Consider the following 12,909-nt stretch of genomic DNA (forward strand, 5'->3'; position numbering starts at 1 on the left):
AGAAGGCCGCATAACGACAGTTGCTCTTTGACGCGACTCTTTTTTATCTTCTATAATAAGATGAAAAAGACATCTATTATAGCATAGACGCTGTCGATCATCTTCGCTTTCGCGAGTTCGCGCCCGTCGCAAAGGTGTTGTTTTATTACTGGCTTTCGTACTATGAATACTTTCAGCATAGGTTTGCGTCTCAAGTGCGTTGGTAGCACAGTATTCGTGCTCGTATATAGAAAGTAACATGGGAGCTAACGAGTGGTATTCCGCTCAATGTTCTGAGAGTTTAATACGTTGTTTCGTTGTCGAACATTGGGGTAGAAATAGAGGACAGATCGGAATGGTAGGAAAGTTCTTCTGAGAATGCCAACCTTTATTTGTCGCCCGAACCGAATCACTTCCATCTTCGCACTTGATTCGAGCGCTTGTTTCGCAGCTTTCCTGCTATGAATATCTTGCTGTTGTTAGATTTTGCTTTTTTTTTGATCCAAATGACGGCAAAAGTAAAAGGGACAAATTGTGGGCTAATGAAATCACTGCTGAATGTTATGCTCTTGTATCTATGGCAAGATGGCCTCTTGGAGTTCTTTAGTTTTACCACTATATCTCTATACAGCAGCCATCGGACTCTAACTGAATAAGCAGAAATCATTTGTTCGTAGCTATTGTGAAGGAAAAACCTGAGGTAATCTACCAAGCTGCCAATAGCCTTCACTTTTTCAGCTCGACTTCGTCTGTTTTTAATGACAAGCAAAAAAAAATTGGGAAATTCTGGCTGCATATATAAACGGACAAATCAAATCGTGAGATGAGTTGTATGCGTATATCCAAAACAAATTGCAACGTCCTGACTCATATTTTCATCGAGTTTTAACAGCGGCGTGTCTGGTGTTTAATGGCCGAAAGGCAGTAACATTAGCCATAGGCAAAAACATAGATATGAGTAAGGAATCTTATAAAAAGCTATAGGTAAGCTAAAACGTATTGCAGTTTCATACGTCTCAAAGCTCGTGCGTAATCTTTCGACCTCCATATTACAGAAATATATTTTTACGCATAAAGATATATTTCTGCTGGGGGCAGCGCCTTCGATCTTTTTTACTGTCGGTGATATAGGCATATTAGATAAGTATTCTTCATGTAGTATAACCGAAACTGCCTCAATATTAATAGAACATTTTCACACTGATAAAAAAACAACAAATAACCATTCTGGGCCGTTTTCTTATATGGTAAGATTTTCACAATTCGTTTATAATTGTTTTTGGTACTATTCATAGAGTAGCCCCCCATAATTTTTTTTTGGGGGGGGGGGGGGGGCTACTCTATGAATTACACATGGGCATAGGTTTTGTTTCGTGTCATCAACTAGCCTGCCTGGATAACTCCTGTTTGTCTCTCTCTGTTCTCATACACAATAACAATAACTGAATGTGAGGACTTCCTTGAATTGAAATTTATAGAAATTGGTGACTTAGCAACGCACTGCGACAAGCATAGAGAACAATGGCTATATATGCTATGTTTGTATGTAGTGTGTATTGACACATAGTCAACGTAATCGTTATGGTCTCCTATAATACGATAGTACTATACGATTACAGTGCGATAGTACGATAATAGTATAGCTCTCCCATAGATAAGTCACCTGTAGCACTTAGGCTTATCACAAACCTCTCTAACAACCACTTTGCGTCCTTTTGAACCGGGACATTTCTCCGACACATTGAGAAACAACTCAGTCTACCGCAGATATCTTTCTTTCTGTTCTTTTGTGTATTTATATATGCAACAATTGGACTTCGTTTATGGCAATAGCGTATGATTTTTTCAGTTGAAGCCGTACTCACCTTGATTAAAAACACTGTCCTTTATTTAGTATTGTTAATATAAGGCTGCGATTATACATTGAGAATCAGGGAAATGATATCTGTATTTGTGTAACGACATTTTTGTCTCTGCACGTAGAGCCACCTACGTTACCTGGACCGTCAACTTTTTGGAAAACGAAATTTCTTATGATACACTGAAGCTAATGCCAGTTTTTGGCCAGGTTCTCAGCTTTAATTCAATTTTCCTGTTTTCGTATGTAAAAAGTTTCAGATTGTTATAAATAAACATTTGCTTCTAATCTTGCACACTGCAATCGTTCGATTAGTAGATTCGGTGTTGGTTTTACTGACGGTATCGCCATGTACAGGATGTACCACCTAAAATCAATGAAACCATGATATTTTTGGCTTTCTACAATAGTCTCAATATTAAAGATGCCTTTGCATTATCAGTAGCCTCATTACCGTTGGCTGTAATCCATTGTGGTTCCTGGTCGAATGGAAGTATTTCTACATTGTTATCATCATCATTAGAATGCCTCATCTGTACATTGTTCCTGTGAATCTTGTAGAAAGCTTTCCTCATTATCTAGTGTAAATGTTGTGTTAAAACGAAAAAAATGAATAACATACATGTCAATACTACTATATCACTTGTGCTTCACTTATATACTTATGCACTAACAAATATATCAATATGTAAAAAGTGTAGCACGTTTGTTCATTTGATAAAATAGCTTTTTAATCTCACACACCTTCGCCACATACATTTTTTTTACGATAGCACGTATCTTGCACGGATATTCACGTGTACACAGGACATTTGGTGCTATTGAATCTTGTTCAATAATCGTACATTTCATGGTGTTCTGTTTAAAAGATGGCCAATTAGGATGATAAGTTCTACAAACGCGTGCTGCCATATTGGTGTGGGACGATTGACGTGACACTGCAAATGGCGTTAAGGGCATTAATGGAGCTTCGTTACATACCTTTACAATATTGTACAGCGGTCGTCGAGGTGGCCACGGTGGCTGTCCTTCTCCACACTCACATTCTGGCACTCCTTTGCCCGCCGCCTGTACTAGGAGTATTCTATTATATTACGGCATGCCGGATTTCCTACCAAGAAACTGCAATCTATTCTGTACGCCACAAGTCCGATACCTAGTAAAATTCTTAACCCAGGCGCATGATCGTCGAAGGAACTAACCGTGTACCGCTACTGCCGGCGTGGAACGGGGTGCACGTATCGGCGTTAATACTGATCATTTACTACTCGCTAGCGCCACTATCAGCTATGAACATATGAATAGCAGTCGAGTGAGCGCTGCGATCGCTAAACCAAAAATGGAAGCATTTGGATTGGGTAACTTTAATGTATGCTCGTCATTGTTGCTGTTTCTTATTGGCTTGTTGTTTTTCTTCTGTTTCTGCTCCGGTTCGCTCTCCTCACGTTCCTATTGAGAGTGCTAGTAATCGAAGGGAGTCAAGACGCACCGAACGAAGCTGCAATATTATCTCGAAAAGTCTAGTCCCTTCACAAAATGAAACTATATATGATGAGTATGAATTTTTCTACCGACGACGGCGGAAGGATTGAGGGTCGAGCTGGAAGGTAGCGTTGGATCAGGGACGTCGCTTGGACAATCGCTAGAAGCTTGCGTGAATCGGGTTGTTTGGAGGTATCCTTCTGTTCGGGGTGCGTGAGGATGCTTCTGCTATTCTTGACGTAGCACCGATGCTGTTGGTGTACCTATTCAGAACTATTTGCGGTTGTCGTATGCCAGGCGTCACAGTTTTAGCATAGGGAGCTCTTTGTCGCGCACTTTGTTGTCTTTATTTAGTGCATTGAAACTGATAGTTTGATTGACTCCCGATCCTCATTCAGTTGGAATTAGAAAACACAAAAGGGCCATATGTTTCCTCAAGTCGGTTAGTGGTCGTCAGTTAACGATCTTGTGCGTGCTACATAATAACAATCATAATATTAACGGCCAGAGCTTTTGCCATACCTGCCTTTAGGCATTTTTCTCACTTAAAGCCATCGTTAAGTATTAATGAGCAAATGCGTAACAGCAACAAGACGAAATGGAATGGGTAACGCTCCTAATGGTGAAGAAATTTTCCAGACCACCCACTAATAATAGGGGGCGACGCTCGATGAAGATGGTACCACTCAATCAATTACTATTAGTAAAATTGATTTAAAAAAATATATGCGTCATTTGACCATAACATTGCAGCAGTGGTTCTATCGTTGATGTATGCAATAGTCAGTCCTTTACGCTACCAAACGACGCCTAAAAGCCGCTGTTGTCCATCGTCCCTAACAGACAACATACCGCCCTCTGTTTTTTGCTTCGGCTGTTCCGTTCGAGCGGCTAGGGCTTGTTGTTCGGCCAAGGCCTAGTGAATATGGAATCTTTTTTGGTGTCTGAATATCGATATTCACTGCCACCCCTTGAGGCCGTAAAAGCATGATTAGCAACAGTCGTTGCTGTAATTAACCCCAGGAGAGAACCGACAATAATTTTGAAAATTTCCCCGTTCAGAATTTGCGGCCTGGCAAGCTGGATTGTATAAAGACGAGTGTGAACATCCTTAATGGCTCGACTATTGAACTAGTTGTAGCCAATCGCCTGCCATTCTGATCATCCAAGACTGAAACCGCTACATTTCCTTGTTTCGCACAAAGTGATGCCTGTGTCCTGGTTTCGAAGAAATAGCACCTTGCTTGTGTGAAGTAAATAATGTGGTTGTATTAGAATTATTAGAAATAAGTTGCTCAAGTACTATAGGATTGAGAAAGGCTTATCCGAGACGCTCACTATATCAAGCTCGTCGCTAGGAGATTATCAAGTCTTTAAACCAACCTTTAGTGTTTCGATGTTTCATTGTCTCTGTTCTTGTACCTTTACGCCTTTCATCAAAATCGCAATCGTTGGGGCTAACATTTTGTGCCCCTTCAGTCATTTGGCTATGGCCACTACTTTATCGCAGTTGGGGGTGCCCTCGCGGTTGTCGACCACAACGCCGAACGCTGTTCACCTCGATGCTGTCGGATCTACTCTCTACATCATCGAACTGTGTCAACTTCAAATTCGGGAAACTTCTGCGTATCGTCAATTCGTGATGACTTATTAATGCTGACAATTAATATTTCATCAATTCCACGGCGTCTCGGTTTCGTTTCGAATAACGTTGCTATTATCGTTGATTTTTCGCTTCGCAATAAATGTAACGACGATTCGCTGGGTCATATTCACCATGCCGACGGTTGTAATGAAAATCATTCCCATGGCAACTGCTGTGGCTCTCGTGCATCTGCTGTTGATTTGGTCCTGATGGGCATCCACGGCCATGATCATATACGTACTGCTGTGGCTGCTGGTGATGATAATAATAATTACAATGATAACGGCGGTGCTTTCATAGGCGATGGGAAGTCGCTATCGGACGTCGAGATGGCTCGTAGGAAGGAGATGATCATGATGGCATCGCTAAAACGACGTCAACAACAGGAACAACTGCGACTCCGTAAAGAGAACGAACAAGCGATGAGGCGGGCGCACGAACAAGCTCGAAGAGACGAGGCCGAACGTAAGCGCGAGGACGATAAACGACGTCGGGAGATCATCCTCGAACAATACCGGCTGCGCAAAGCTCAAGAGGAAGCCGAGAAGAATGGAGCGCCCCCCGTGCACCACGCATCACTCATGGCCGGTAAGTGCTACCCTAGACATGACTATCATCATCACTTTTATTACTAGTGAAAACAATATGGAGATGTAATACCTTTTCACTTATCGTGTATAGTGTCTGTTTATTTTACGCGTCATGTATTTACGACTTGCCTAGTCTAACATCTGTTCTGCTAACATAGCTATTTTTTAGTTGTTTCATATATTGTTCTAACGACTTGGTCCAATTTCCAGTTGACTACAGATAACGTCGTATGCAGATACGTTGACCTATAATGAGTCAGCTTTTTTTTTCATGTAGTACCACCATCCAGATAGATAATTAATTTCAACATTACTGTCGATGCTTTCGTTCCTGATGGTACAAGTTGTCTGAGCTTTGTGTTTCTTCACCATTATCGCTTATGCGATATGCGGCGCTTCACGTCGGGTCTCAACATTTTGGGACGTTTGAAAAAAGTGGGCCACTTCATCACGGACTAGCACAGAATATCTTTCCATGTAATATAATACATGATGCGATATTCTACGAGCCTATCGAGCCGATGTTTCGGTACGAAAACTAAAGCGCGGCATAACGTGTCGCAGAGGCTTGATTTCACGCAAGAGGCGTGTGTACAAAGATGGAAAGCAACGATTTCAATGGATATAAAACTGCGGACGTGGTCCAACATTGCCAGAACATCGTTGAAACTCCTAATTAGACAGAATAATGAGATTATTTGTTATCAGTTGATTCTGTCACGTTTTGTTTGCTTCATCTGTAGACATCGCGTATGCTTGTATGGGCATACAGTCATATGCGTTCGTGACTGAATAGTTTACCAATCGGCCAAATACGTTTGTCTATTTTAATTGACATGTATTATCACATTTAAAGCGAACTTTCAGAATGGAAGGGAACCGATAATACTCGCTATGATGTGCGAGTTTTTTTCTATTTACGGCTACTTATGTGTGCGCACATTTATTTCGTCTTTTATTCAGCAATGTTTGACAAACCAGCTAGAAAAAGACAGTTTTGATCTGGTGATAGGATAAGGCTTAACGAAGAGTGAAAAGATATCTATTATGTCACATACATATTGAAGACAATAAAAATATATCAGAGCATGAAGTCGGCTGAAATTGAGCCCTATTTCGGATACATTTTCAAGTCAACTCTGCATTGAGTAACGTGCTACGAACAGATTTCACAGTAGATTTTTTTGTTTTATGGCTTATATCTGGTATAATAGCATCATCGCGAGGCTCACCTTCGAGGCAGGTTAATAACATGCTAACAATAAGACATCGTGGCTAGACAAAAGGGTCAGGTCAGCGAGTTGTTAAAGGCATTGCGTAATCTGTCATCTTCTGACTCACCCTTTCTTAGCCGCTTATCGAGTAGTAATTGTTAACCTCATCCTCGGATATTTGCTATTGTCGATAAGGTTAAGCATATGTTGCACCACTGATATCGGATGCAAAAACGAGCACAAGTCGTCCAACAGTTATTTGGGAAAGCCCGATCGTCTTTGTTGTTCAGGATATAGCATTTGCTAGTTCTTATCTGGTCAGCTACGACTCGTTCGTCTATAGGGCGCCGGCGTCCCGCTATCGGCAACCCGTCATAGTGAAGAGCGTCAGCTATCAACGCTTGTCCACTGGGCGACGAATGCAAGGACCAAATATACTAGCAGGGATTTGAAATTCATTACCACGAACGAGGGCTCGTTTTGACAATAGCCCCGATCGATTGCGCCTTGGGGGGGGTCTATTCGCGAACTAAGTTCAAGAAGTAACTTCACGACATACAAACTGCTACATGACAAGGTAGCATCTCGTCATATCCGTGTCTCTTGTGAGATGCCAATCTCAGCAAAGAGCACATGGAAAAGATAAAACGAAAATACGCAAATACGTCATTCATAGGGTGCAAGATATCTCAAAGTGTGAGATCAATCCTTGAAAGGATACTCGAGGTAAAGGAGTGAAGCGTTTTCGTTGATGCAAAAGTTAAGGGCCGATATTTACTTTCACTGTAAATCAGACGATTCATGAAAAAAGTGACTTAGGGAATATCATCCTAGTAAATATCTGATCGGGTAAAAAAATACTGTTAATATTGAAAAAAGTCAAATCGTGTCCGTACCGAAGAGATTCTTTCTGCCATTACCATTTTGCAATACAATTACATTAGCAATACAAATAATTTATAATTTGAATTAATTGCATTTAAGTTTTCAACTTAATTAATTCAATTAATGAAATTAATTCAATAGATTGGCAGATACGAACATTGCGGTGCACGGCCACTTGAGCATGAGAACTGGAAATCATTCGGTTAGCTTAGGAGGAGGGTTTGATTGCATGACCTAGCAATTTTTTGCATGTCGTTACATGCACAAATAAAGAGTTCTATTTACAAAGCTCTTTGGCTTTCAAGATTTTCTGTCGACGAAAATGCTTGCAACTAACTAGGTTTCATCCGCTGGAAATTTCCTATAGCTTCGAAAATATGCGACACTTTCCTCTCGTCGGTGTCTTGAGCGTATTATTGTGAACGATCGCAAATTTCAGGACCCGTTATGATATCAATCAATGTCCTTGCTTACTTCTGTTCCAAAAAGGAACAACTACTCGAGCTCTGCAAAGAGAGTTGACTGAAATGAAGTGCTTTATGACCAGGACCACCGTTGACTAGTGCCACAGACGAATATACTCTACAAGCATTGCGTTTACGCTCAGGAACTAATGTATCGCGCTTCGCATGTGTTCCTAAAGTTCGTAGGCAGATTCGTTGCCATTAGACGATGGCGGTTTTGACGTGCCATTTTCAACCAAGCGCTTTGGAATTAACAGTAGACTTGTTACAAGTGAAATTGGTATCGGTACTTTATAGGCAAGCTCTTCGTTTTCTGAGCTTTACCGCTATCTCGGCGATTGACTGGTCAGTACGTATGGCATAGCTTTTGAGTCCTTCGATGCACAATAGCGTAAGTAGAATAATGTCTACAGCTGCACACATTTGGTATCATGGTACTTTTAGACTGAATGCATCGTTCGCGCAATACGATCTGCGAAGAAAAAACTATTTTCATTTTTTGGGCTATTTGCATGACAGGATGAATCTCAGATCGATGAGAAGCTTTGTGTTTAGGCCACTGCATATATTAGTATTTATATGTAAAATAATGGTCGGTCAACTAGAATATTCTGTTCTGTTATATAATAGTTTTTTTTGAACGACTGCACTTAAAACAGTATGTATTAATTTGGTATGATTTTATGCCGTCTTATTTGCAAATGGCCACTAATAGACGTGGATAATAAGCAGATTATTAGATAGGAAAATGTCCGCTATTATAAACAGAACGCAGCATAGGATGGAGTAAGTGATGCTGGGATGAAGTCTGCTGACATCACCATTGTCTCGACTAACGTATCACGAGTTATTCGCTTTCCTGTCGTATTACAATATACTACTCCATGCTTTCATGAAGTTGGCAGCCCAGGCTATTTAGCCAGCAGCCCTTGTGCTCGATTATGTTAATGTATGTATGTATATATATATATATATATATATATATATATATAGACGAGATTGGATACGTAGTCCAGTGCTCCATTGCTATATTACTAGCCCCTTGATGATTCCTTTAGATTCCATGTAGGTTCATTTAAGGATGGCTCTTTGCGATTTTTAAATATCCGCGGGCTTAAAAGATCCGCCCTTCTTCGTATGATACGTCAAAGTGCTGACTTTGAAAAGAATATCGATTGAATTTACGATCTGCCGTCTGTACAAGGCAGTCGATCGGTTCAGATCATTCGTTTTACTTTCATCGTCTGATTTAACCCAGACATTGGGCATTACATTTTTCCGTCTGCTCGATCGCTGCACATTTCGTGGTCGGAAGTGGCCGCCCGGATAATTAACTTCTTATTAGATGATCTATATATCTACATCTATCATGTTTACGATGATTTGATGATCAACTTTTTCACTATATTAAGAATGGAAGCGTCTCTGTAGAAGCCCATTGCCCAGCAGTGGGATAATCAGTTAAGTCGATATGATGATGCTATTTATTCGACTTACCCACATCTCGAAAGGAATTTTCACAGCCCTTTTTCGTTATAGCATACCCATATCAGCCTTCGACTGCCAGACAGCCAGCCGGATCGAGCAATAATAATCATACAGGCGACGAGCTACGTAACTTAAGCGTTGAAGTTCTTTTATTCGGCTGAAGACTGCTTGCGATGGATGTTGCTCTATTTGTAATCAGTCGAATTTAAACAAGAGAACAAAAACGACGACTATATTAACTGCTGACCCATTGTCCACCACTAGTGGCATTCTGCCTGGACGCGCTCTTACGGGTAGTGCAACTGTGGCACCTTTCCTTTTTTTTTCTCGTTCTTCTATTTCTATTCACGTGTTTACGTTCTACGAAGACTGTCGGCTTCTGGTTTATCGGTCGCTACGTCTCTATGTCTAACTATGGCAAACGGAAATGAAAGCCTTCAGTTAGTCGTCAATCAAAACGGCAGGCAGCAGCTGCAGCAGCAGCAGCAACAATAGCAATGGTAATAGCAACAGCAGAAACAACAGCAGCAGCAGCAGCAGCAGCGGAAACACCAACAACAAACAACAAAGTGGACAAGTGAATTAACGAAACGCGTCATGTCGGTACGAAAACTATAATACCATTTGCTGCTCTTGCTGCAAAGACGAATGGCAGCTACTGCTGGTTGTTCGCGACGGTGACGGTAACGGTGTCATTCCTGACGCCCGACAAAAAAGATCAGGCGGTCGCCATACGATCAGAGCAGATCGACGAGCAACATCGGAGCCGAGCAAAACAGCGAGTCGGCTCCGGAGCCATTTGCACATAAATGCCTCAACTGTTGTTCTCTGAACAAAAATTTCCGTTATCTTCGTATTTGTCGCTTTGTTATCACCTGATGATATCACCAGCAGCGTTCGCAGCATGACAAAACGACGAACAGACGACGGAATGGGACCCCGATGAACTATGCTGTCAGAGTAGCAACGAAAATGTATATGAAATAAAAAAAATCCCGGCGAAACAGACAATCAATGACTAGTTAAAGAAAACTGCATTGGTAAGGTTAGCCATTGCGAAGGCCACAAGGGTAACAGGTCCGTTAAGGCCAATTAAGAGCACTGAGGTGCTAGCTGCAATCATTTGGATCGCAAAATTCGTGGACATTCTGTAGTGATTGATTCACAGTTTAGTGCGATAGGAATTAAACTAATACTATATATTTATTCCGACAATAGAGAAGTAAAGGAGGATGCGACAACTACAGGGAAACATATGTATTTCAGATACACATGGTCCTTTTCCGCAATTCAATCATGAACGCGTTGAGAGTCCGAAAGCACAAGATTAAACAATACTTAACAACAAGATTCGCTCATACAAGCCAATTAATAGGAATAAACAAATCGCCAATTGAGTCAACTATTCAAATTATATCCTGACAAACGAGACAAATTATAAGTACGCTGATTATGTAGGTGATACGTTTATATCAGTGTGGTGGATTGAACCATGGATGGGTCTTACAAATTTTGATTTCCGGCAAGCAACTCAAATGAGCTATGTACCTGTACAGAGCGTTTGCATATTGGTACGTCTGTATCAACAGAAAGCATTGTAAAACCCATCTGCACTGACGGGTCGTAACGTATACTTACATTGGCCAAATACAAATTTCCCAAACGCTGTCTTGTATTGCATTTTTGGAATACGCGAGAATATTACCTATTAATTTCACTACCGCTAGATATTTTTTCCTCAAATTGGTTTTGTCAAGTTCTGTTTGCTTCTAGAAGTTTTATGTACCGATGAAGCGTTACTTCAATATCTATCAAAATATATAAAGCAAAGCCACTCTTAATATTAGCCGCTATGAGCTTGCTACTTGCTAATGTTTACTTTTTTAGCAAAACAATCTAGAAGCTCCGGTTAAATTATTACCTATGTCAGGCTAAATGAATTACGTGGCATGGCATGCCAAAATCACTGATTTTTACTAGATACGACCGTTTCACTTAGCATCATACGCTTTGCGCACGATACTCCCCATTCTACCCCTCATCTATCCCTCTCTTTCTCTCCCACTCGCTTTTTCTCGCGTTACTCTTCTTTCCAATAGAGCCTACGTTGACAGAAGCGAATTTCTCTTTAGGTCATCAACGTATTTGTTTCCGTGTAAGCGCCCTTTTGATTGACACGATAGCAGGGCAAGGCAAGCCTTCATTTGTGCAGGACGGTGTAGCGATCGTTTCAACCAAACCCCACAAGCCTTGTGCCGAAATGTGTGTCGGTTCGTGTCCATAGCCAACGCACGCCGGGAGACCGCTCAAGCCACCGCCTTGTCCCATCATTCCTTCACGTTGATTCGGATCTCCCTCTCTGTGCCATGTCAGTCTTGACTATGGTTTACGGAAAAAGTCTGCGAGAAAATGTCTGAAGACACATTATCTTTTCTTTAACAGAACAGAAACAACACCATACGCTGCTGCTGCTGATGCGCCATTGGACGCGCGCAGGGTATACGACATGGTGCCGTTACGCCTGTTATCGTCTGTTCCGCCAATGCCTTCACACCGATGTATTTAGAAGATGAGTGACAACACAAAGAGACGTGACAGCTGAAGTCAAGATGACACTGTGTCTTGACTAACTTCCTTTATCCAGAAGTTGTTGTATATTAGTGGACTTTAAATCACCCAGATAACGGAACTTAGTATCGATCAGGATTACACCAATACGAAAAGCAAACGAAGTTAGAGCCGTGCATGATGTGGCGCGTATGAATATTTAGTCCACAAATCTACTTGTCTTCTGCGTAAAACAGAAGAGCACTCTTCCTGGAAGATATCAGTCAACTCAATTGGTTATAGCTCTGTAGCTGGCCGCTGTTTCCGTCCACTCGGTCTGGCGATTCGTTGTAGCGACCAACAATGAATGGGGCTGTTGTGATGTCTTCGACAATTGGCGAAATGCGGCGCTAACTATTCTATCCGTTATCTTCCTGTACTCATTGCGTCCACCAGTTCCGACTCTTGAAATCTTCACACATTCGCTTTACTCCGACCTTTTCTCAGCCATCATCATCGTTGACGTGCTATTTAGCGAGCCTTATCCTTCTGCCTTTCAAGCGAATGGCCCACAACAACGACAGCCTCACCTCATAATTTCGAACTATTGGCTGATTCTGCCAAACTAGTGTTGTTGGTAGACTGTTAAAACTACGATGGTAGCCATCTTGCGTTTCGTGGCTGTCGTTTGTCGCCCGTAGTATTTATCGTCATCAAAATTTAGAAGAGTTTTATGTCGCGACGCTTGTTTTAAGCA

The 12,909-nt window shown here is 41.4% G+C and overlaps 1 protein-coding gene across 8 annotated transcripts in view; it reads left to right on the forward strand.

Moving 5' to 3' along the window:
- Positions 1–12,909, forward strand: part of LOC111246341 (patronin-like) — a 100,704-nt gene that overhangs the window by 50,049 nt on the left and 37,746 nt on the right. For 7 of the 8 annotated variants that reach the window (XM_086984926.1, XM_086984928.1, XM_086984924.1 and 4 more), the window contains one exon: positions 5,265–5,552. The exons of the other annotated variant lie outside the window; for it this stretch is intronic. In XM_086984926.1, the coding sequence (XP_086841052.1) occupies positions 5,265–5,552 (288 nt within the window). The remainder of the gene's footprint in view (positions 1–5,264; positions 5,553–12,909) is intronic. 8 annotated transcript variants of the gene reach the window in all.

This window comes from Varroa destructor, unplaced genomic scaffold (genome assembly GCF_002443255.2).
Source record: "Varroa destructor unplaced genomic scaffold, Vdes_3.0 BEIS01000003.1, whole genome shotgun sequence".
Classification (NCBI taxonomy): domain Eukaryota; kingdom Metazoa; phylum Arthropoda; class Arachnida; order Mesostigmata; family Varroidae; genus Varroa; species Varroa destructor.